This window comes from Rutidosis leptorrhynchoides, chromosome 6 (assembly GCF_046630445.1).
Source record: "Rutidosis leptorrhynchoides isolate AG116_Rl617_1_P2 chromosome 6, CSIRO_AGI_Rlap_v1, whole genome shotgun sequence".
NCBI lineage: Eukaryota > Viridiplantae > Streptophyta > Magnoliopsida > Asterales > Asteraceae > Rutidosis > Rutidosis leptorrhynchoides.
The window spans coordinates 355,202,355-355,229,627 of record NC_092338.1 but is presented as its reverse complement, the minus strand read 5'-3'; the positions used below and the strand labels follow the sequence as shown (position 1 = coordinate 355,229,627).

Below are 27,273 nucleotides of genomic sequence, written 5' to 3'. Positions count from 1 at the left end.
CGTGAGATTAAGATGAACTAAGAGTAGATATGAGTAGAAGTGTTCGAGTATAAATGCACAAGTAGTCAAGTAATTCCTACTTCAAGTCTATATGCCGGTTGTAGTCTAGACTCACCAATGTACCCTATGACTCGGGGTTGACACTAATGAACTCTAAATCCCTACAACCAACGCTCTGATACCATCTGTAGCGACCCGACCAAATCATATTTGACGGCGCCGTCTACTTAGGTCCCGTTACGTGGTCATAAGTCTTTAAAACATCGTTTGACCAAAAGATATGTCGCATTCATTTCAAATGTAAAGATTGTTCAAAGTTTACAAGAATAGTTCCACCACAAGTTACGATACAAGGTTTTAAGTATAAATGAAACTTATGCGACACAATTTGAAAGTAGCCAAAAGACGCTCCATGTATGCATATATACTCGAAATCCAATGCAAGTATCAAAATAATGAGCGGAAGCATGTAACACATATCGTTCAAAGACCTGAGAAAAACATAGAAATCTGTCAACGAAAACGTTGGTGAAATCATAGGTTTAAGTAAGTAAGTACAAGTGAACCACAAGATTTGCATCAATGAAATAATAGTAATACATTCCAAAAGTTTGTTTCACGAGCACTCAATTATCAATGCTTAACATTTCTCCCATTGAACCCCATCACTTAGTGCTAGAACATACACTGTTTCTCGAAAATATATTTCATTCGTAAACGGTAGCGAACCATTTGAATGAGGGTTTGTCAAACCCATATGGATCCATACAACATAAGTTCTCGCTTACACCCGGCAAGTGTAACTAATGATAATCGAATTGAGGATTTTGTTCTAAACTCGTATGTAGAATGTTTGTTTTCCTGTACTTGTGTTCACTTAGTAAAAGAAATGTTTATGTTTTCTCATCCCAAATGTAAGTTCAAAAAGAGTAAAAGTGGGACTATGATCTCACCTTGAGTGCACGAGTAGTAAAGTACTTCAACAAGTAAACGTGTGCAAAGAACAATGCTAGTCTTGACCTAAACAATAGGTTGTATCAATAACGGTAAGCACGATAGGTCAAAGATGTTCAATTAGTCCTATGGCTCGTTAAGACTCGATCATAATAGCATGTGAATCAAATTGTCATGTTTCATGCAAGGTACAAGTATAAAAACATGTTAGAACGATTGCACAATTATTTGGTTAAGTTTGATTAAAAGTCAACTTGGTCGGGTCAAAGTCAACGGAAAAGTCAACGGGGTCGGGTTGGGTATCCGACAATTTTTCTAAGTTATATAATCATATATGAGCATGTTGGCCAAGTTTCATGTTAATCGGAGGTCCGTAGCATAGCAAACATTTTTATGTCAAATGACCAAAGCAAACAGCCAGTTTTAGTACAATGGGACGGCGTCCCAAATGGCTAGACGGCGTCCCACAATGAAGGGTGGGACGGCGTCCTGATATCCTAGACGGCGTCTAGGTTCAAAAGGTGGGACGGCGTCCCCAGTATCTGGACGGCGTCCTGATCGGTTCCCAGGCCCTGTTTGCTGTATTCCTCAAATGGACGAACCAAAACACAAACAATCACATTTTATGATCCGCAAACAATTAGAACATGTATTTTATATCATCGGAAAGCTCTTTCGACGAGGAACGCAACTAAGCACTTTTCATCAAGCAAAAACATCATATACTATAACCGAAATCCCGCCAAGTGATCAATAGAGGTTTATTTTCAAGTTTCAAGTTTATCAATTGCAATTTAAGTTTCGGGAATCCAATTTATACATATGATATGCCGTTTTGAAGGTAATGAAACATGTAATACAACTAAACACTTATCAATAACATTAACAAGCATTCAACGCATCAAAAGTTCGTTTTAAGAGTTGTCAACCCTAACCAAAAGTTCACAAAATCAATAATCGCGTTTATGAAGTTTCTTTAATCAATCTATACATCAAAATGAAGCTAATGATACTAGTAACACTTTTAAAACATGCACATTAACAATCTAATAACATTTGATCATCCAAAATCAAGGATTTAGCAAGAAATTTTCATAATGAACTAGTTACACCAAAAACAACAAATCGAGCATACAAATTACATACACGACATTACAATGAGCCATAGACACTAATTAACATACTTTTAAGTCAAGAACACAAATTTAAAGAAAACTAGTGTTTTAGAAATGTTACCCAAACGAGATGAAGTTGGTACCAAAATGAAGAGGATGAAGAGAGGATCACGAATATGTAATTTATTTTGTTGTAAGCCTCCTAGATCGAATTTAGATGATGATTGAATGAATTTGGAAATTGGGTGTGTTCTTGCTAGAGAGAAAGAGAGAGAGAGAGATGGTTGAATGGTGGTGATTGGGGTGGACTAGGTGACCTAGTCAACTAGTTTGCCCCGTGTCAATTTTAGTCCCTCGAGTTTGTAGTCGGGTGCGGAAAATACCTAAACGGAATATTTAAAACGCGTATTAACGGGAGATGTTATAAACATATAACGGAGTTTAAATTAGTATAACGGAAAAGAAAACGGAAAAAGGCGGGATGTTACAATCCCTTCCATCCACCACATTGCCCTCTTGGCGAAGAACCTGAAGCACTTACCGGCGAACCTATCCGAAACACCATTTTCTCTCTTATTTCTAGAGTATCTCGTCACGATTACATACTACACCAAATTCTAGATTTTATTTATCCGCTCATCCGAACCAACAATCACCCGGGTGTAATAGAAGAAGTCAACGAGCTTCGCGCTCGGGTAGTGGCTTTGGTGAATATGGTGCAAAGGTTACAAACACCAGCAGCAGCACCAGCATCATAAACAGTACCACCATGATCAACACCAACAGTACCATCACCACCACCAACAACAACATCCACATCCCACACCGCAACATCACAATCTGTATCTCAAACATCAACGTCATACGCCCTGTAAATATCCAGGAATATCAACAACAACAAACGATGAAGTATTAATTCATAAACTTCATTGAAGAGATATCTCTACGGTAGTTATGTAATCTCCAAAATCTTAGAGATTATTTAATTCTGACCGTAAATCGGATGAGTGAACGGAGATGGTAGAGTAGAAACTTTGATTAAAAATGGTGTACGATTTACAAGCTAGAATTGTTTTACCAACAGCATCAACAGGACCGTAGCATCATCAACACAGTCAGTGCCGTCAGTATCGTCAGAATCAACAGCACCTGTAACATCACAAACTCTGTCAGTTCAAGAATCATTGTGGACATCATTACGAATCAACAACAAATATATTGTATCAACGAGTTATGAAGTATTAACTCATTTCCAATCGAAAGATTTATATGTATATTTTATATGTATAAATTTTTAAACCAAAATAAATCTTCCCGTACTAAGCTATTATGTGTGAATCTTAACTACTCAGTTAATTCATATTACAAATATGCAATGATGTACGTCCTTCGTCCGCAACTTAACCATCGTTAATTACAATCTCTGTCTCAATTCAATAAAAAATCCAATTCATAATAAATCAAGTGTATTATTCGAATATATGTTTGATTTTACACTTTCATCATCGATGTACTCGAAACTTTTCAAATAACATCATTCGTACCTTGCGAAGTTCACAAGAATTTCACGAAAACCAACAAATAACAAAGTAATGATTCATAATTTCAATATTATTGAAGAAATACTTATGCAATTTATAAAGTTTTAGGGATTACTCAATTCTAGTTCCAACCATAAAACAAATGAGTTTAATTTAATATTAACTCATTAAATCTATATTACATCTAAAGAAAATATACACATATATTTTCATAAAGACTGTAATAAACTTCTTTTGTACAAAATATTAATTGTGAAAATTTTTTTAACGGGTAGGTAATACCCGAGAGATATATAAATTCACAATTAATATATTACATTTTTCGAAACTGATTCAGCAATCATCAACTATACTCCCTACTTTCACAACAATATCCATTCTTTCATATAAATCAAAACAATCATACTCATTCAAATTCAATTACATATTCTGATTTTGAAATCGTATAATTCAATTCGAAATATAACCAGTATCATCACTCTTAGATTCCTATATCTTTAAAAGCTATACTTTGATTTCAAAACTGTGTTAGAACATCATATGTATTAACGATTATAATATGTGCTCAAACCCTTCGAAATTCCTGAAGACACTTCAACTAAGGAACAATCGAGATGATGATCCAACCACATGTTACCCCCAGTTATACACCTGAAAAAAAAAACTCTCAAAACCCAAGTCATAGTTCGACACGTATCCGTGTTAGACCCTTTGGCATTTACTAGCTAAAATAACTTTTCAATTCCGTTTCAAAATAGACAGTTTTGTCACAGCTCCAGCAAGTCATCTTCGACTTCTCAATCAAAACAGTCTTATTATAACCTCGATAGATACGTTGCCCTTTCGCCAATGTTACCGGAGAATCGTTTATAATCACCACATTAGCAATAAACATACCAACAACTTCATTGATCTTTGACTTTCCAAAAAAAAAATCATTATAATTATCGAAACCCTATCATATACTCATTTGTACCTTATAACAAGAATTGCCATACCAATTATTGAGAATCAGCAATCAGTATTTTGAAACCTCGTAGCATGTCTACATCAACAATTACATATACACACAACGTCTACCTCCAAGACTTACATTCTTTGAATGAGAAATTTCTGAAAAACACCCTAAACTGCGAACCAGTTCTCGAAATTTTGAAAAATGCTGATGAAGCAGCAAAAACTGTAAACGACCTTAACAGTAAAAAGTTGGATGATAAAGGATAGTATATTGGCAAAGCTCAGTAAAAGAGAAGCTTTGGAACTGGAAAACGGATTGAGCAAAGTATGAAGGAGGCTGTGGACAAATCACAAAGGCTGAACCTGCCTTCAAAGAATCCAAATGATTCAGTACTTGCTGAAGTCATTAACGAATACCTTGCTCCTGACTCTAAACCCCTGCGGACAATATCCTTCATCATCCTCTGATATTAGATATTCTAAGATATCATCGTATCTTTCATTATAAATATCATCCATACTTCTGAAGATATTTTTATAATTATTCTTATCTGAAATCATTTATCTCTTTGCGCTATCTGTATTATATCATAAAAGAAACTATTTTAGTTTCTAAATTCTGAAACATTCGAGTTTAAAATAGGAATATTCTTGAAGAAGTGTTGGGAGATGAAGCATGAGTTAGTATAATATAATGACACTTGATCAACGTGATTATATTACAGTAATTCATGCTGAGTTTCTAAATGGAACATGATGATTCACAGATCATAACGTCATCATGTGCTATGTTACACGACTCTTGTATTCTCTTCGATCTCTAAATATCAAGAAAATATTTCTTGATAATTCGGCCTTTTCCGAGGTATTCTGGTAATTTGACAAGTCAAGATCGTGTCATTACAATTTCCTTCCTAGAACATTAACAATGTTCATTCCAAAATTATATCTGCGAATTCTGGACCATTACAAGCGGTGCTTAATCGCAAGAAGAAGAAATGAAAGGACAAAGCTCCGAACTAGAAATGGGAGTATAAATCATAGCAAATATAAGAGAGCATTAACTGTGGATGACAATGATTATAGAAGAAGCAAGGACTTTGAAATATAAGGGAAGATATAAAACCCAACAACAACCCAGAAATCACAAACCGTATATATCAATGCATATAGCAATATAAAGACATGGGAGAACTAAAAACACTATAAAACCAAGAGTATAGTAGAAGTAAATAGATTCTTCCAGAGGCAGATGAAAAAGAAGAGCGACAGATATGAAAGTGAGGAGTATATCAAGAATCAGCACTGGATGAAGCATATTGACAAATACTTTAAAATATGAGTTGAGAAGGTGTGAGTTGTAAGAAAACAAATGAGGTGGATTTATAGTGAAATATCCGACAGAGAAATCAAAATGGATTATCGCATTAATTCGAAGAGGATCATAATTTCCTTAATCGCTGAATAATCAAATCCAATATAGATTGCAAAGATTTTCTTTTCGGAGATCAATCGTGATGACGTCAAAAGATACGACGAATCACTATTATCTTATTTCATTCATTTACGATAACTTCACTCACACGCTTCGAGTAATCGAATTATTTTATCCATTCTTCTTGAACATGATAAAACTCTATAATCGTTATAATAACATTCTCATTGTTAGTCATGACGACCTCTATCAAATTTCGGGGACGAAATTTCTTTAACGGGTAGGTACTGTGACGACCCGAAAATTTCCGACCAAATTTAAACTTTAATATTTATATTATTCCGACACGATAAGCAAAGTTTGTTAAGTTAAATCTCAAGAATTTTAAACTGTGTTCATACACTCATTATAACCTCGACCAAATTTTGACGATTCACGAACCGTTATATATAAATAGATATGTATATGTATATATATATTATAACTTGAGAATATTAATAAAGTATTAAACGTATAATACTTTACACGAACGTATTTGTTTCAATATGATTTTCAACGAAAAAAAATATATTAAATGATTGAATTATCAGAAACATTGAATTATGATTACAAGTCTCTGTTGAGAGGTCCACTATGATTTGAGAAAATCTATTCATCTTAACGATATTCAGAATAATTTGTAAAGCTATTTATAAATAAAAACAAAAAGTGTCATTTACGAAAGTTAGACAAAAGTTAGTGGAGAATTGGTTTCCATAATATTCTATTAATCTATTTTCAAACGTACAAAGACGTTTTCAGTTTAAAAAGAATTTTATTATTAAAACGTATATAACTTTTATAAATATCTAGAATCACTTTTGACAACTCATTACTTAACCAGTATAATAAATATAACGATATTTATATTTTATTTTATTAAATATATATAACGATTTAAATTAATATTATATATATTTATACGCGTATTATATATACATAGTTTTTTATACTTTTACTATACTTTAACTTTACCTTTACTGTTACTTTTACTTTACTTTAACTTTAATAATTCACTTTAATAATTCATACTTTAATAATTCACTTTAATAATTCATACTTTAATAATTCACTTTAATAATTCATACTTTAATAATTCACTTTAATAATTCATACTTTAATAATTCACTTTAATAATTCATACTTTAATAATTCAAAAATCTATTATAAATAGAATTCAATAGGTTTCATTATTTCATAGAAACTTGAAAATATATTTCTCTAAACTCTCTCAATCGATTTATATATATATATATATATATATATATATATATATATATATATATATATATATATATATATATATATATATATATATATATATATATATATATTTGCTCTGTATTATTTCAAGATATTATTAGTATACATAAAATATTACGACGGAGTGCTGTCCGAGTGATTTCAAAATAGTTTTTTTGAATGATTCGAAGCTAAGGAAATTATGGGTTATAGCTATGGAGGTGATGGGTATGGTTCATGGGTATGCTCGTGAGGTCAATCTAGTATTTATCATCTCCGTTGCGTCGACGTACTTTCCTGCAATATTGAATCTCAATATTGATACGTTCGTGAATCCGAGGCCAACCTTGCACTTGTTAAATGATGTTATATGTATTTTTACTACGAAATACAGTATTGTGAGTTTCATTTGCTCCCTTTTTAATTGCTTTTGCAATATATATTTTTGGGCTGAGAATACATGCGCTGTTTTATAAATGTTTTACGAAATAGACACAAGTACTAAAACTAATTCTACGTGGGTTTAAACCAGAAATATACCCTTAGCTTGGTAACATTAAACTACTTGTCTATGTACGGTAGGCGCGAATCCTAAAGATAGATCTATTGGGCCTGACAAACCCCATCCTGACTATGGGATGCTTTAGTACTTCGAGGTTATATTAAACACACCTGATCTGGTGTACTTCAGAGGGTAAAACATGAACGTTAAGGCTTGTTACCGGGTGCCTACAACTTATAGAATACTTTTATACACTTGCGAGTGTACATATATTTCTAAACGGAAATCTTTGGGTCTATTAATATGTTGAAATGATTGTTATGATAAACCTATGAACTCACCAACCTTTTGGTTGACACTTTAAAGCATGTTTATTCTCAGGTATTAAAGAAATCTTCCGCTGTGCATTAGCTCATTTTAAGGATATTACTTGGAGTCATTCATGGCATATTTTGAAAGACGTTGCATTCGAGTCATTGAGTTCATCAAGATTATTATTAAGCCAATTATAGTTGGATGTATTATGAAATGGTGTGCATGCCGTCAACTTTCGTTGTAAAGAAAGTTTGTCTTTTAAAAACGAATGCAATGTTTGTAAAATGTATCATATAGAGGTCAAATACCTCGCGATGTAATCAACTATTGTGAATCGTTTATAATGTATATGAACGGGTCCTTTCAACTTTGTTTAATAATTACACCATGATGTCGACTGAGTGTAACCCAAGGTTTTAATACTTTGTTAACAATTATGCCAAGTGTCCTTGTACATAATTTCACTCCTGTTTTAATAATTCTAGTGGCTATTAATCCATTCCCGTGTCCGGTTAAATGAACGATTATTCGTACATATAAATATCCCGCCCATCGTGTCCGATTGAGTGTATATGGTTATTTATAGGGACGCTCAATTGTAAATCTTTATATTAATATTAACAAACTATCATTTAGTTAAACAAATATAAAGCCCATTAATAGCTCATAGTCTAATTTTCACAAGTGTCGTTCTTTTGTCCAAACCCCAATTATGGTACAAAGCCCAATTACCCAATTTTAATATTTTTAGCCCAACATCATGATTATTTCGTATTAAATAAGCATAATAATAACTTAGCTACGAGACATTAAATTAAAAAGGTTGAACATAACTTACAATGATTAAAAATAGCGTAGCGTTACACAGACAGAATTTCGACTTACACCCTTACAACATTCGCTAACATACCCTTATTATTAGAATTAAAATTAAAATTATAATTATAATATATATATATATATATATATATATATATATATATATATATATATATATATATATATATATATATATATATATATATATATATATATATATATTACGTTTGTAGGATAGAGAGATAGGTGGTTATATTTTGGCCAAAACGCGTTGAATTTATAGGACCTGGGCTGGATTTCAGAGCCATGCGATCGCATGGATTTTGTGCCTCCAGGCCATGCGATCGCATGGCCAGCTGGGAGAAGTCACATATCTTTGTTTTCTTTCTTGCCGACGTTTATAAATAATAATATAATATATAAATAATTATAAGAATTATTTAAATATTATATTTTATTTATGTGCATAGTTAACTTGTAATTTTTAGTCCGTTGCGTCGAGCGTTGAGAGTTGACTCTGGTCCCGGTTCCGGATTTTCGAACGTCCTTGCGTACAATTTAATATCTTGTACTTTGCGTTTTAAATCTTGTACTCTTGTAATTTTGAGACGTTTCTTATCAATAATTGGAACCTCATTGATTGTAGTTTGTACTTTTGAGATTTTTGGTCGTTTGCGTCTTCAATTCGTCGAATCTGTCTTTTGTCTTCACCTTTTATTATTTAAACGAATATCACTTGTAAATAGAACAGTTGCAACTAAAAGCTTGTCTTTCTTGAGGAATAATGCTATGAAATATATGTTCGTTTTTAGCATTATCAGAAGCGGACTATAATTTAGGAGCAATACCTCATTGTTGGAAAAAAGGCAAAATCAATAAGGTGGTTGGTGTTATCAAGCCTTGTGTTCCAAATGCACCAGGTGATCTTAAAGTTGAGTTAAAGAATACTACAGATTCTATTTCAGGATTAATTCATCACAAAATCGTATAAGAGATCAAGGATATATGTGTTTGATGTCATCTGGCAGTCCAAAATGTTTATGTATTTATGCCTCGAGGTTCATCATGTCGTTGTCTTAACATTACTAAGAAGAACTTTGTAAACGTCATCTACAAAGATGGTTCCGACCTTACACCCACATTTTACTTTCCTCCAAATCCTTTCTCAACATATAGTGCATCAACGTTGTTAACAGGATGATTTTGTTTCAAGTGTTGTTTCATTTATAATTTTAAAATGTTATTCTACAATGTGTATTAAACGTTTGTATCTTGTTTTATTTTTATTTAAATACTCATATTATTTAGGACCACCAAATGGCGAGAAAATAGTATATAAAGTAACAAATAATACATAACATATAACTCGCAAGATAGACCTTGCGAGCCATGCGACTCGTACCCTAAATGCGACCGACCCAAAAAAAACAGTGAGTCGCAAGTCACAAGGACACCGTGTGCGACACGTGTTATCTTAGTCATGCGTCTAAGTCTTAGATCCGAACTTGAAATTAATAGGAAAAACAAAGAAAAATCACGAGTCGCAAAGTCGCAAGTGAGTTTGCGACTTATGAGGGCATTTTGGCAACAAAAAAAAAAATGAGGGCGAATCCTTATAGTTCGATGACATATTAGGTGTTTTGGACAATAGCCCAATATGAAGATAACGGTAAATTATGTTATAATTTGTCAAAAAAATTCAAAAAGTTGTCCGATAATTGTAAATATAATTGGTATATAAAACCTCTAACTTAGATGACACATTCTTTAATATTTAATCATAACTAGTCATTTTAATTATTTTCAACGTCCGTACAACGCATGAGCTGTAAACCTAACAATTAACGGAAAAGATAAAACACCAGAGGTTATCGATTTGTTGCAACTACAAATCCATTTAATTAGCTAAATCAAATTGATTTTCTTTAATTACACCGTAAATATATCTTATACAGGTTTGATATATATATTTTTTAACGTTCGTACATCACACGAGCTTCTAAACTTAAAAATAGTATCTTCATTAATGATGACGGCATTTTAATGGTGTCAAAACATGTTGGATACTTTAATCAGTAGTAGTACTTTATTCCCCCTTTTAGCAAGAGGAATGAGGTATTGGTTTGAACCAACTTTTTTCTTTCTTGACTGGTAGTGAACGCTTCACCGGTTCCACCGAAAACTCTCATTTGTTGAATTGGAGATTTAGGGATCTCTCTTGTTCATAGATCTTGAATGATTAATAGGTAAACTCAAATTAATGTGTCTCGCTAAAGAACCTGTACATGACTTCGAGCTAATATCGTATAGATATTTTCTTTAATATGGTGGAACTGAAACTTTGTTAGTCTAAAGTACTATTAGACTTTGTATATAGTTTATATCGAAGAGAAGATTTTAATCTTAAGAAAAGGTAGAAAGGTAGTAGTGTTTCTCTGTTCGGGATACCCGGGAGGGTGAGTAATCCGATCTCACACTTTGATGTACGCAACTCAACATGATTACTCCATAGCTGTTTTCAACTCTTTCCTAACCACAAATAAATATTCGTCCTAAACATGCAATGAACGGGCTCATCTAAGAGTATATATATATAATATAAAATATAATATATAATGCAAAAAGAAAAGGTTTTAAAAAAGATACGTAGGATTAGTTATCTTGTAGCCGTTAAAAAAAATTAAAAAAAAAAAAAAAAAAAAAGGAAAAAATGAGTCACATAGATCGGCCCATTTTGCTTATCACAAACTTCCCATATAAAACAATAATCGCTACCACAATTGTAACAAGCACTAGGGATTTCTCCTAGACGACAGCCGCTTCTTCTTCTTCAAGTCTTGCCGGAAACTTGCGCTGTTAGAGGTTAACTCAAAAATCTCACAAACATGGGGTATGATCTCACTTCCACAGTTTTATCTACCGTATTTGGCCTTTTGAGTATGTTTAATTTCTTATGTTTCTGCTATTATTATATTTGTTAGTTTTGGAATTCATGTATGATTTATGTTAGTATACATAGCTAATGAATTATATGCATCGACTAAGCTATATGTACTTCACAATTTATCAAAAATGAATAGTAAAAACTAAGATTGGCTTATTTTTGCTAAATTATATATATCTTTGATTTTTAATTCGTCTGTCAGAGTGTAAAGATAGAGTCCGAGTAATATAGACAAAGGAGGTGTTTTGTGGGATTATAATAAAAACCATTTTGCTTCTTTCTATCAAGCACTAGGCTCAAATCATAGTGTTTAGGATACTTTATTTACTTATCTTGTTGAATTTTTTTAAGGATTAATATAAGATTTACATTTTAAGGCTGTTTGTTTATAAGCAATAATATTTTAAATCAGCCTCAAGTAATAGTGATTTGCAGTTATGGATAAATTTTTGTTGCGAATTTTTTTTTTTTTTTTTTTTTTTTTAAATTGTGTTGTTCGTATTTGCCACTATCCATGTAAGATAAATTTGAAATAATATGAAATGTTATAATTCAGTAGGCTTATAACTACCTTTAGTGGTTTGATTCTTGATGTTATAATTCAGTAGGCTTATAACTACCTTTAGTGATTTGATTCTTGATTAAGAATACTAATAATGAAGTGTAAGAACAAAGATGATAATGGAGAGAAAGAAAGAAACACTTTGTAAGTGTGAGAAATGGTGCAAGTTTAATGCTTGCATTCATGAGTATTTATAGCCTAAAATCTCAATATAAAAATACATACTTTGTGTACCAAAATTGACTATATGTATACACCAAAATTGACTATCCATATCTATATTATTATTATTATTATAACACTCCCCCTTGGATAGCAATTTTATTTTGTTGAAGATCAACTATAAATTACTGCCTCGTTAAAAACCTTGCTAAAGAAAACCCAGTGGGAAAAAACTTTAGCTAAGGGAAAAAGAGTGCAGCATGGAGTTGACTCCCCCTCAAGTAGACATCGCTTCAGCTGTTACATCTTTTGAACATGTCTCATGCCAATGTTATGAACGTGTGTTCTGAAAATAGCAGTTGGAAGTGCTTTCGTGAAAAGATCAGCAGAGTTTTTGCTAGATTGCACATATCTCATTTCAATCTGGTTGTCCTTAATGAGATTTTGAGTGTATGAGAAGAATCTAGGTGGTATGTGTTTTGTTCGGTCACTTTTGATATACCCTTCTTTCATCTGTGCTATGCAAGCTGCATTATCTTCATAGATAGTTGTTGGACTTTTATCGCGTTCTAGTCCACAAGAATCAGTAATGAGTTGTGTCATTGATCTCAACCAAAAACATTCTCGAGTAGCTTCATGTAATGCAATCACTTCGGCATGATTTGACGATGTAGCAACAAGTGTTTGTTTTTGAGAACGCCATGATATTGCAGTACCTCCATTTAGGAATACATATCCAGTTTGAGATTTAGCTTTATGTGGATCAGATAAATAACCTGCATCTGCATAACCAACCAAATCTTGTTTTGATTCGTTAGAATAAAATAATCCTAAATCAGTAGTTCCTCGAAGGTATCGAAATATGTGTTTGATCCCATTCCAGTGTCTTTTGGTAGGAGCAGAGCTGAACCTTGCCAACAAATTAACTGCAAAAGAAATGTCAGGTCTTGTACAATTTGTAAGATACATAAGAGCTCCAATTGCACTAAGATATGGTACTTCTGGTCCAAGAATGTCTTCTTGATCTTCACATGGACGAAATGGATCAGCTTCAACATTGAGTGATCTAACAACCATAGGAGTACTTAATGGTTTTGCCTTGTCCATATTGAAACGTTTCAAAATCTTTTCAGTATATGTTGTTTGATGTACAAGTAAACCATTAGGCATATGCTCAATTTGTAAACCAAGGCAATACTTGGTTTTTCCGAGATCTTTCATTTCAAATTCTTTCTTTAGAAGTTGAATGGCTTCATGGATCTCTTTATTTGTACCTATGATGTTAAGATCATCAACATAAACAGCTATGATCACATATCCGGATGTTGTTTTCTTAATGAAAACACAAGGGCAAGTAAGATTATTTGTATACCCTTTGCTTATCAAGTAATCACTTAATCGGTTATACCACATACGTCCCGATTGTTTTAACCCATATAAAGATCTTTGTAATTTAATCGAATACATTTCTTTGGGTTTTGCATTTGATGCTTCTGGTACCTTAAATCCTTCAGGTATCTTCATATATATATCACTATCAAGTGATCCATATAGATAAGCAGTCACAACATCCATGAGATGCATTTCTAAATTTTTAGAAACTGCCAGACTGATTAAGTACCTAAAAGTAATTGCATCCATAACAGGAGAATAAGTTTCTTCATAATCAATTCCCGGTCTTTGAGAAAAACCTTGAGCTACAAGTCTAGCTTTATACCTTGTAACTTCATTTTTCTCATTTCTTTTTCGGACAAAAATCCATCTGTATCCTACAGGTTTCACATCTTTAGGAGTGAGAATGATGGATCCGAAAACTTTTCTTTTATTGAGTGATTCTAATTCAGCTCGTATTGCTTCTTTCCATTGAGCCCAATCATGTCTATTTTGACATTCAACCATAGATGTTGGTTCTGGATCATCATCATTATTCATGATGTCATATGCAACATTAAATGAAAATTTCTCATCAAGATTTTTCATTTCATTTCGGTTCCATAATATTTTTGAATATGCATAATTGATTGCAATTTCTGTATTGACATCATCAATCTCCTCTGCAGTAGGAGTACTGATTTGTGGTTCTTCTTGAACACTTTCTTTTACTTCATTATCAGCTGATTTTCTTTTTCGAGGATTTTTATCCTTTGAACCGATTGGTCTTCCACGTTTCTGACGTGGCAAAGATTCATGAGTGACGTTATTGCCAGCTTTTGGAATTTCAATTCGAGCTGGAGTATTTACTGCTGGTATATATGATTTTGTCACCGTTTTTGTATCTGTAAATGCATCAGGCAATTGACTTGCAAGTTCTTGTATATGCATTATCTTTTGAACTTCTGTCTCGCATTCTTTTGTGCGAGGATCAAGATACTTTAATTGAGGTTCACACCATGAAACATCATTTTCTTTATTTTTCATTTCTCCCCCTAATCTAGGGAACAATGTTTCATTAAAATGACAATCAGCAAAACGTGCTGTAAAAACGTCACCTGTCATAGGTTCAATATACCTTAATATTGAAGATGTTTCATATCCAACATATATTCCCAACCTCCTTTGAGGACCCATTTTTGTACGTTGTGGTGTCGCAATTGGAACATACACTGCACAACCAAATGTTCTAAGATGGGAAATATTTGGCTCTTGACCAAAAGCAAGTTGTAGGGGGGAATATTTATGACTTGCACTTGGTCTGATGCGAATCAATGCAGCAGCATGTAAAATTGCATGACCCCATATAGATACAGGGAGTTTTGTTCTCATTATCAATGGTCTAGCGATTAACTGTAAACGTTTAATCAATGACTCGGCTAAACCATTTTGTGTATGCACATGAGCAACAGAATGTTCAACAACAATTCCTATAGACATGCAATAGTCATTAAATGCTTGAGATGTAAATTCACCAGCATTATCAAGTCTCACCCTTTTAATGGTGTAATCAGGAAAATGAGCTCTCAATTTAATAATTTGGGCAAGAAATTTTGCAAATGCCACATTACGGCTTGATAACAGACAAACATGAGACCATCTGCTAGATGCGTCTATTAGAACCATGAAATATCTAAATGGTCCACATGGTGGATGAATTGGTCCACATATATCACCTTGAATTCTTTCAAGAAACATTGGTGATTCTTTCTCAACCTTAAGTGGTGAGGGTCTAGTTATCAATTTTCCAAGAGAGCAAGATGTACATGGAACCATTGTATCATGATGGATTTTTCTATCCTTTAGTGGATGTCCATGAGTACATTCAATAATCCTTTTCATCATTGTTGATCCTGGATGGCCTAATCTGTTATGCCATAAACTGAATACACCAGGATCAATATATTTTTCGTTAACTACCATATGTATTTCTGGTACATTTATATGTGTATAATGTAATCCAGAACTAAGTCTTGGCAGTTTTTCAACCACATGACTCTTGTCAGTGATACTTAAATATTTCTCATTTTCTGTTGTCACTGACTGATAATCATACCCGTTAAGGTATATGTCGGAGAAACTCAATAAATTTCTGCTTGACTTGGGAGAAAATAAGGCATCATTTATTAAAAATTTTGTACCATTTGGTAGTATGAAATTTGCCTTTCCTATCCCTTTTATCAAGTTAGCAGGTCCTGATATTGTATGTATAGTTCCTTCCGTTGGTTTTAGATCAATAAAATATTTCTCGGATTTAAGTATAGTGTGTGTAGTTCCACTGTCTGCTATACAGAGATCTCCACCACTTGATTGATGTTGTATTCCAGCAAAATTCATATTGAACTTCATATATAAGAAATAAATAGTGAGTACATTAATATTACACAATATTTTAAACGCAAATAGATAGTACTGAAACATTTAGCAAACATAATGACAAAGACAGACGATATTAAATCGTTTATTTTTCAAAAGACACACAACTTAAACATTCAAGAAATCTTCATATAAATCAGATGGTTTCTCAGTGACTGTTGGATCAATATTATCCACAAAATTTACTTCCTTTTCTTTACCTTTCAGCGAATCCTGATACATCTTAACAAGATGTTTAGATGTTCGGCAAGTATTAGCCCAGTGGCCCATTCTACCACATCTGTAGCAAGATTCTTCAGAATTTTTAGAAGAATTTTCTTCAACATCTTGTTTAATGGGCTTGTTTTGTGGTTGATATTTATATTTTCGTGGATTACTATTTCTTTGACCACCACGGCCACGACCACGACCACGTCCACGCCCATTACCATTACCATAAGGATGGTTTCTACCATAGTTATGGCTTTTGGCATGATGATGGTGATGGTTATTATAACCACGACCTTGCCCGCGTCCTTGTCCCTGTTTATAATTATTTGCAGTATTTGCTTCAGGGATTGCAAGTGTACCAGTAGGACGGGATTGCTGATTTTTCATTAATAGCTCATCATTTTGCTCTGCAACTAAGAGATATGAATTAAGTTCAGGATATGTTTTGAACTTTAGCATTCTCAAATTTCTTTGCACTGTGATGTTTGCAGCATTCATTGTGGAGAAAGTTTTCTCCATCATGTCTGCATCACTAATTTCATGTCCACAGAATTTAAGTTGTGAACATGTATTATACAGAGCTGAGCTGTATTCATTTACTTTCTTAAAGTCTTGGAACCTTAATGTTCTCCATTGTTCCATTGCAGCTGGAAGTAAAATTTCTCTTTGATTATTGAATCTGCTTTTGAGACCTTCCCATAAAACATGGGGATCTTCTACAGTCACATAATTATTTTGTAAGCATTCATCAATATGTTGATGAATAAAGCAACATGCCGTAGCTTGTTCTTTTTCAGAACAAGTGTTGTTTTCATTTATGGTTTCAAGAATGCCCATTGATTTAAGATGCATTTTTACTTTTATAACCCATGGCATGTAGTTGTTTCCAGTTGATTCTAAAGGAGTAAATTTAAGCTTTTCCAGATTCGACATTTTCTATTATCAAAAATTAAAACAAACATCATGATAAATTAGAGTCAATTTATATTCATAAGTATATAAACATTAAACATAAATTTAATATAACATAAATGATAAGTAGGTGACAGTGTCGACCATGTGTAAGCAATCATAAATAAATGTTATATAACAAAAATATAAATATTAGTAAACATAAATGAAAATTTGGCGACAGTGTCGACCATATATTTTTTCAGGTGGTATAACCGACCTATATCATTCTGGTGGTATAACCGACCATATATCATTTTGGTGGCAGAGCCAACCATATTTAGTATTAAGATTATCGTGCTGATAACGTGTTATAATTCAGTAGGCTTATAACTACCTTTAGTGGTTTGATTCTTGATGTTATAATTCAGTAGGCTTATAACTACCTTTAGTGATTTGATTCTTGATTAAGAATACTAATAATGAAGTGTAAGAACAAAGATGATAATGGAGAGAAAGAAAGAAACACTTTGTAAGTGTGAGAAATGGTGCAAGTTTAATGCTTGCATTCATGAGTATTTATAGCCTAAAATCTCAATATAAAAATACATACTTTGTGTACCAAAATTGACTATATGTATACACCAAAATTGACTATCCATATCTATATTATTATTATTATTATAACATGAAATTGTTTTTGTATTATTTGGTTTAATAATTGTGATATGCTGTATGTTATTAAGATTGTATTAGTCAAGATGTTGGACTTTATAAGGTTGCCTTTAAAAACGTGCAGGTTTTTCCGTTGTTAAAACTTAAATTGCTCTTAGCTTGGATCAAATTAGAAGCCGTCACCGGCACCATCAAAATCGCAGCAATTTTCCGAACCTGAGAGTATAACTTTCGCCGGCAAACCTCTCGCAACGCGCCGCCTCTCAGGTCGCCGGAATAGTTCCCGGTCTTTTTTTTTTTTTTTTTTTTTTTTTTTTTTCCTCGCAGGTAATATAACGGAGCCTGTAACAAAAGTCCTCGCGATCCAGAAACCTAGCTAAGTCGCTGTTTGCTGCTACCTCTTTGCCGTCGGGAGCCGCTGCTGCCGGAACTCCTTCATCCTCATAAGGCTGTGTTTGTTTTCTCTGACCCTTAAATTTCTCTTCTCCATAACCTAACTTTTCTGTAGCCAACCTTACTGTACAATTTCTATTTGGTTTTCATAACTTAAACTTTTATGCTGTTTGTCTTTTTTTTTTTTTTTTTTTACGCCTTTACAACCTGTGCTTTCCCCGAATTAAGAGTAATATTTTTGTAGCTATAGTATATTAAGTTTCCATCTAATAGATTTTTTTTATAAATTTATTAAGTATTTTCCATTGGGTATAAATTCTTCTTATATATACATATATATATTTTTTTCCTTTCTTTCTCTCCTATTTGACTATATTGGATTATATATTATTCTTTTATTGATATACCGCCTAGTTGTAATTTATATTATAGTATAACTTACATTTATATATCCTTTTTTAGTTCTAAATATTATAATTTACAATTTATACGAATTTATCTTATTCATATTGTTTAGCTTGTACTTGGTCATCTTTTTAGTGCACAAAGTAATATAGATCCTTCGCATAGTTATGGTCACTTGAGGTCATGTTCTCCTGTTTTAGGGGCGGGTAGGCCTAGAGGGGTTAGAGGAGGTTGTAGGGTAGCCACCGTTGGTAGGATTAGAGTGGGTAGTTGGAATATAGGAACCTTGACTGGTAAGAGGATTGAGCTCGTTGATACCTTTCTTAAGAGTAAGGTAGACATAGTGTGTGTTCAAGAGACTAGATGGAAGGGTGAAGAGGCGATAGAGATTCAGGACTATAAGTTGTGGTACTCGGGTTCTAGGATAGCACGAAACGGGGTAGGTATCTTTTTAGGAAAACTACATAAAGATAACGTTGTTGACGTGGGCAGGTTTAGCGATAGGATTATGTCGGTTAGTTTAATTATTAAGGAGGAGACTTTCACGGTCATTAGTGCATACGCACCTCATGCGGGTTTAGGTGATGCGGAAAAGAAGAGTTTTTGGGAATTGTTAGATGAGGTGGTGAGGGGGTGCCCAGCCGACCATCGACTGATTATAGGTGGTGATCTGAATGGACATATAGGAGTGGAGGCAGAAGGTTATGAGGGAGCCCATGGTGGCTTTGGGTTTGGTCCTAGAAATGAAGAGGGGCGCTCAATTCTTGAGTTCGCCATTGCCCACGAGTTGGTGGTAGCAAACTCTTTCTTCAAGAAGAGGGATGCTCAGTTAGCCACATTCCATAGCGGGGGTCGCAGCACCCAGATTGACTTTTTGCTTCCTCGTAAAGGGGAACTTAGGACATGTAAGGACTGTAAGGTCCTTCCAGCTTTGACGTGCTCCTCCCAGCACAGATTGCTGGTCATGGACCTAGTCACTAGGGGAAGAGTTGGCAGGAGGGCTAGGGCTGTACAACCTAGAATCCTTTGGAAGAACCTCTATGGAGCGAATGCGGAGACTTTTAGAGCGATTGTTGTTAATAGATTGAGTGTAGAAGAGGATTACGTTGCCCCTACGGACGCAGACCAGATATGGAATCGCATGGCGTCCACTATCAGAGATGTGGCAAAAGAGACCTTAGGAGTGGCTATAGGGACATTGAGAGCCCATAAGAGTAGAAGAGAGTCGTGGTGGCTTAGTGACGATGTCCAATCGAAAGTCGCGTTAAAGCAGACGAGGTTTAGGGAGCTCATTACTCTTGGAGAAGGGACACCTGAAGAGAGAACTAGGGTAGAAGAAAGATATAAAGAAGCTAAAAGAGAAGCTAAGAAGGCCGTAGCAATTGCAAAAGACAAAGCATATGAAGACTTGTATAGAAAACTAGACTCTAAAGAGGGAGCTAATGACATATATAGGATAGCCAAAGCTAGGGAGCGAGGAAGGAGGGACTTAGGTAACATCAAATATATCAAGGATGTAGCAGGGCAAAGTATAGCGAGAGAAGACCTTATTAGGAAAAGATGGGAAGAATATTTTGCATCCCTTTTCGGTAGGGGAAGACCAGAGCGGAACGGTGAACCCCACGAGGTTCAGGAGTTTCAAAACAACTGTTTCTGCACAAGGATTAATCAGGAGGAAGTTAGATTGGCCCTACGAAAGATGGGGAGAAACAAAGCAGTAGGACCAGACCAAATTCCGATTGAGGCGTGGAAGTGCCTAGGAGGTGACGGGGTTAGATGGTTGACAAACCTTTTCAACACGACGTTTAGAAGCGCAAATATGCCTATGGAATGGAGACTCAGTGAGGTTATTCCCATTTACAAGAACAAGGGAGATGCGCAATTATGTAGTAACTATAGAGGCATAAAGTTACTCAGTCATACTATGAAGCTTTGGGAAAGAGTGATCGAGACGAGGCTCAGACGCGAGACAAAGGTTTCAGAGAACCAATTCGGCTTCATGCCAGGACGCTCGTCGATGGAAGCGATTCACATAGTTAGAAGCCTTATGGAGAAGTATAGGGAAAAGCAAAAGAACCTACACATGGCGTTCTTAGACTTGGAAAAAGCTTATGACTGTGTCCCGCGTGAGCTGATTTGGAAGACTCTTAATGCTAGGGGAGTCCCAAGTAGATATATAAGATCTATTAGAGATATGTACGAGGGGGCGAAGACTCGTGTACGTACGACGGTAGGAAACACGGAGTTTTTCCCGGTAGAGGTTGGTTTACATCAGGGATCTGCCCTTAGCCCTTATCTTTTCGCTTTGATCCTAGACGAGTTGACTCATAGGATACAAGACAACATCCCATGGTGCCTGATTTTCGCCGACGATATTGTATTAGTGTCGGATTCTCAGGATTAGCTTAACAGGAGGCTGGAGCAATGGAGGATCGCCTTAGAATCAAATGGCCTACGGATTAGCAGACTTAAATCGGAGTACCTTAGATGCGATTTCAAGGGGGGCGAAGAGGAACACGACGATATAGTGGATATCAGAATTGGGGATCAGATTCTACCCCCGCAAGAGTCCTTTAGATATTTAGGCTCGATGCTTCACATTTCGGGAAGGATAGATGAGGATGTGACGCATCGTATACGAGTAGGATGGTTGAAGTGGAGGGCTGCGAAAGGGGTGTTGTGCGACAAGAAGGTCCCACTTAAACTGAAAGGTAAATTCTTTAAGGTGGCAATTAGACCAGTCATGTTGTACGGATCAGAGTGTTGGCCAATGACGAAGGCCCAAGAGAGGAGGATGGAGGTGGCAGAAATGAGGATGCTTAGATGGACGTGTGGTAAGACCATGCTAGATATGATACCAAATGGAGTTTTTAGGGAGAAATTGGAAGTTGGGAACATCATCAACAAACTTAGGGAAGGACGACTTAGATGGTTTGGGCATGTTAGGAGGCGCCCACTTTTAGCCCCAGTTAGGAGAGTCGAGACCCTCGCCGTTGGCGGCGTAAGGAGAAGGGGTAGACCTAGACGTAGGATGGAGGATAGATTGAAGCTTGACATGAAAGAGCTCCTACTGACGGAGGACATGACTTCTGATAGGAGCCTGTGGAGGAGTAGAATTAGAATTATTGAGTAGGTTTTTTTTTTTTTTTTTTTTTTTTTTCATTGTGTTAGTTACTTTTATTATACAACTACATATATAACTATAACCAGATATTCAATAACCACACTATTTATACCCCTCTACATGGTTTATATGCCTTTGTATCTATGTATATGTTTTTAGGCTATATATATGTACCGATGTATATGTTTGTATCTATATATATATGTATCTATGTATCTAAGTGCATGTATTGGTGTATGTAGGTTTGTCTGTCTTGTATCTGTACCTAGGTATATATATCTACGAATGTATCTATATGTATTTATGTTTAAGCATGAGTTTGTTTTTTTTTTTTTTTTTTTCATGCTTTCGTGTGGTATATATATATCGATGTGTGTGTCTGTGTGGGTGCGTATATATGTATATGTATGTGTGTGTGTATATGTATGTGTGTGTGTGTGTGTGCGCGCCTGAAATTAAATGGTTATGTGCACTATTTTATTCATGCTCTTTGCCCTACTGTTGTGCATTACTGCTATATGTGTCCCCTTTATGGTTACTGTGTATGGTTGCTTCTTGCTAGGCGCTCATTACTCGTACAGGTACGTATCATTTGCCCTCTTCTATTTCGTTCTTATGAGCTCTTCGGGCCGGAGATCCTTTAGGAAGCAATCTCTTTTGCGCTAGAGTAGAGGGAGGGACGACCTTATCTAGGCGCGGGTTCTATACCCGCGGGTGGAGTAGTGACTTCCTTCTAATCTAGGGTACGAGGAATGATTGTCTACACTCACCTCCCCCATACCCCACTTTCGTTGGATTGGGTATTGTTGTTGTTGTTGTTGTTTTTCCGTTGTTAATGTTTAAATGCTTTATAAGGTTGCCTTTGTAGCACATACTATATGACTATATCTTATCAAGGTTGCAAATTTTGAAAAAAATCGGGGAGTTCTTGGCGATAACTCGGATTCATCAGGCTATCGAGTTCTCGGTCTACTTCTTGGCCGACTTCTTGGTCAACTTCTCGGTCAACTTCTCGGTCAATATCTATCTGATTTATTTAATTGAATTTCTCGATCAACATGATATTTGTAGCATATGTATTATAAAAAGTTATATAAATGCTTGTTTGTAGCTATAGATTATATTGTGTATTATAAATATCATCTAAAGAGTCTTAATTTTATACATATATATTCAAAAATTTATATTTATATTCAAAAGTCAATGTTAGTCAACAACCGATTTCTCCCCGAGTTCTTCGAGAACTCCCAAAAATTGTTCGACCGAGTTCTCCCCGAGTTCTGATTTATCCAACTTTGTATCTTATATTTTTGATAGAATATTTATAATGAAATTGTACACATGTAATTAGTCTGCCTTATTTTAATCTTCATTCTTCAATCCTGAATCATGTCCCTGTCTATCATCTCGTTGTGTAATTTCGATATGAAGACTTTAATTATACTTTCAATCTTCCCATTGAAACATGTATGTGTAATAATGTATTTGCTCATCGATTTGTGGTCTTTGAAGCATGTATGTGTAATAATGTATGTGTAATAATTTGTGTTTGCTCATTCATCTTGAATCTTACCTTTGTGCTACATTCTATATCTTATACTTTTTATAGAATATTTATGTTGAAATTATACACTTGTAATCAATTTGCCTTATTTTATGTAGATGATTATAGGCTCATAAATGTGTTGATTGTTCATATACGAAAATCTTATTCACAGTTTCATAAAATGAAGTTGTTGACACTAACAATTTATCCGGTGTATTCAACTTTTTTAGTTGAATATTTTGTTATTCATTAAATGTTTTGTTTTGTTTAGCTTTTTATGGTACTGTTATTTTGTGATAAATGTTTTGTTTTGTTATTACAGGATTGGTCGTCCGCCGCCCAAGTATGGATTTTTGATCGGTTTCGTTTTCCTAATCAGGTTCATGACTCTTATCTACGAAACCTTGAAAAGTGGTGGAGTTGGCGAGCCGATGTGGTCGTGGAAGGAGTCGCGGTTGAGAATGATTCTCATTCGGTTTTTTAGGCAACGTTAGGTTGTTTTTAATTTCGAAAGTTTCTTCAAAAAAGTGAATTAGTTAATGGCTTTATAAAACCATCAAAGATTTGGTTACAAAATCATTAACTCATTCATTTCTTTGGAGACACTTCCGAATTTGAACCAAACTACCAAACGAGACTTAAAAGAACCGGATGAGAATCAATAGCAAGCCCGGGTCTTCCACGACCACTTTGGCTTACCAGATACACCACTCTTCAACTCGGCTCCGTAAGCAAAACCGGTCCAAAACTCATATTTGTACGGCGGACGACTAATTCTGTGATAACAAAATAAAACATTTATCACAAAACAAAACACTATCGTTAAAAACAGAACATTTAATGAGTAACTAAACATTTAACTAGATAAGTTGCTTACTCTGGATAAATTGTTGAGATTTCCTTTACAACTCCATTTCATGACATTGAAAATGTGAATAAGATTTTCATATATTAACAATCCAAATTAATGAGCCTGCAAATCACCTATATAAAATAACGGAAATGATTACAAGTGTATAATTTTAATATAAATATTTTATTATAAGTATAATATTCAGGATTTAGTTGCAGATATAAGATATGATCGATGAGCATATACAAATTATTGCACATACATTGCTTTAAAAACCACATATATTATTCACAGTTTCAATGTCACAAAGTGGAGTACTCGGCGTACGAGTTACAGAAGGAAATTTCAACAATGTATCCAGAGTAAACAATTTGTCTAGTTGAATGTATTGTTTTGTGATAAGAGTTATGTTTTGTTATCACAGGATTTGTCGTCCGCCGCTCAAATATGGTTTTTAGATTGGTTTTGCTTGCTGAGCTGGGTTCAAGACTCTTATCTACATGGCTTTGAAGAGTGGTGGAGCTGGCGACCCAAAGTTGTAGTGGAAGGACCCGGGTTGATTCACATCCGTTTTATTTAGGTCCCGTTTGGTTGTTTGATTTAATTTCCGAAGTTTCTCTAAAAAAGTGAATTAGTTAATGGTTTTGTGAAATAATCAAAGATTACTTTTTAAATTAAAAAATGCTGATTCGTTATGTAAAATAACGATAACTCAAGATTGAGACAAAATGATCATAATGAATCAACATTTTTTTAGTTCAAAAAGTAATCTTTGATGGTTCTACAAAAACCATTAACTAATTCACTCTTTTGGAAAAACTTTCGAAATTAAATCAAACAACAAACAAGACCTAAAATAGCCGGATGTGAATCAACCCTTGCTCCGTCTACGACAACTTCGGATCGTCAACTCCTCCATTTCTCAAGGTCATGTAGATTAGAGTCATGAACCCGGCTCCGCAAACGAAACCAATCCAAAACCCATATGTGTGCGGCGGACGAGCAATCGTGTGATAACAAATGCCTATCATAAAACAAAACACTACCGTAAAAAATAAAACTATCAATGTTTCCTCTGGATAAATTGTTGAAATTTCATTCATTATTCTTGCAAAGACTATAATTTCTATGAAGAAACTTTGGAAATTAGCAAAATGGCTGAACAGTTTACTCGATTAAATGATCTTGAGTTGTTTCAATCTGACGTTGTTTCCTAACTAATGTTTATGAATGCATATGGTCAAGCGTCGAGAACTTTTTTCGATGACAATGATGCTATGCTCAGCTTGATTTGATTCCAGGTGTGAATTTTAGTTTAATTATTTGATCTAATTTTTGTATAATGGTTTAGGTTTTGAAAGCTCTTTTTTATACTTGTGTACGGGTAAGTTTACTATTAGTCTCATGGTACAAGTTAGTCTATACACTCTTTTGTTTGTTTTACTTTGTATCTATATACCTGAAATACAGAGTTGCCATCAAAGATTGTTACCTCATATTCATATTACCCCTTTTAGTTACAGTAGTACTTTGCACTGCACAAAGAAGGGTATATTCTCAGAGACAAGGTCCATTTTCATTTTCCTTCCTTCCGTACTACTTTTTACATACTGCACGTACTTTTGAATGTCTTTATTTATGCATATAATGATAACTTTTGTCTCACCATAGGAGAAATTCCTAAAACAGGGAGACATCTGTTACAATTCGTCCCTTTGGTGGCTCCCGCATGCGAAAAACTATTCTCATTGTGGTTTGCACCTTCTGGTCAGGTTTTACTCCGAAACAAAAAACTTTTGTTGTTCATCTGGCACTGTGGTTTTAATTTGAATGTTATATCTGTTTTCTACTTATATGTAAATTTAGACATTGGTCGTTGTACACAGATTGTTATTATGAAAATATAATCCAATGATGTTAATTGGTTTGTTAGTTGGAGATTTAGCTTTGTTTTCATGAGTGATGTCTTGTTTGGATCATCATTTTAAGTAAGACACATGGAATGGGAGCCGGACGCAAGCTGAATTCTGGCCGCTGGAGGCAAAGATGGGCTGACAAATCATACAAGAAGTCTCATTTGTGTAACGAATGGAATAAACCTTTTGCTGGATCTTCTGACGCCAAGGAAATTGTCCTCAAGAAATTGTAAATTATTCTCTTATCAATCAATGACATAGTCACATGAGATCTATTTTTCAAACGCATTCCCTGCTAAAGTATAAGAGATGTTAAAGATAAATAAATTGTAGTTTAAATACTTACTTTTTGAGTTAAAACATTTAAATAGGCCATAGCTGGTTATCCATTCACTAACAATATTTCGAATGTCATTAATAGATCAATGATTGGAGGTATGGTCTATTATGTTTTGGCAAGAGAGAAATATTAGGTTAATCATAAATGAGAAGAGAACCGTGGAAGAATTACGTGAGGTCGTAGTTCATTACACTCAAGTTTTTGACTTTAAATGTCAAGAAAAGTCAATATGTGGAGATTGAAATGCGTTAACAAGCGATTCTAGTACGTTTAGTCGGAAGTGTAGCCTAATTGTAGCGCGACATGAAGGATGAAACGACTTATGTCAGTTTTTGGATCGTGTGGGTGTTAATTTGTTTGTATTTGGTTAGTACATCGTAGCCTTGTTTGTTTGGGTGTATATAAGTATTCTGTTTTGATTTTTCAAAGTTTTTATTTCTCAACTTTAACTTTATATATATTTATTTGTATTATATATTTTTTGATAAAAATTATATTAGTGAATTGAATTTTAAATGTACTTTTT

At 34.3% G+C, this 27,273-nt stretch overlaps 1 protein-coding gene across 1 annotated transcript; it reads left to right on the top strand.

The window, feature by feature from the left end:
• Positions 1-11,804: 11,804 nt before the first annotated feature.
• LOC139854806 (uncharacterized) lies at positions 11,805-26,390 on the top strand. The gene is made up of 10 exons (XM_071844088.1): positions 11,805-11,856; positions 18,498-18,514; positions 19,081-20,246; positions 20,424-20,739; positions 23,961-24,017; positions 24,916-25,026; positions 25,843-25,875; positions 25,962-26,040; positions 26,163-26,263; positions 26,358-26,390. The coding sequence occupies exons 1-10, from the start codon at positions 11,805-11,807 to the stop codon at positions 26,388-26,390; spliced, it is 1,965 nt and encodes a 654-aa protein (XP_071700189.1).
• The last annotated feature ends 883 nt before the right edge of the window (positions 26,391-27,273 follow it).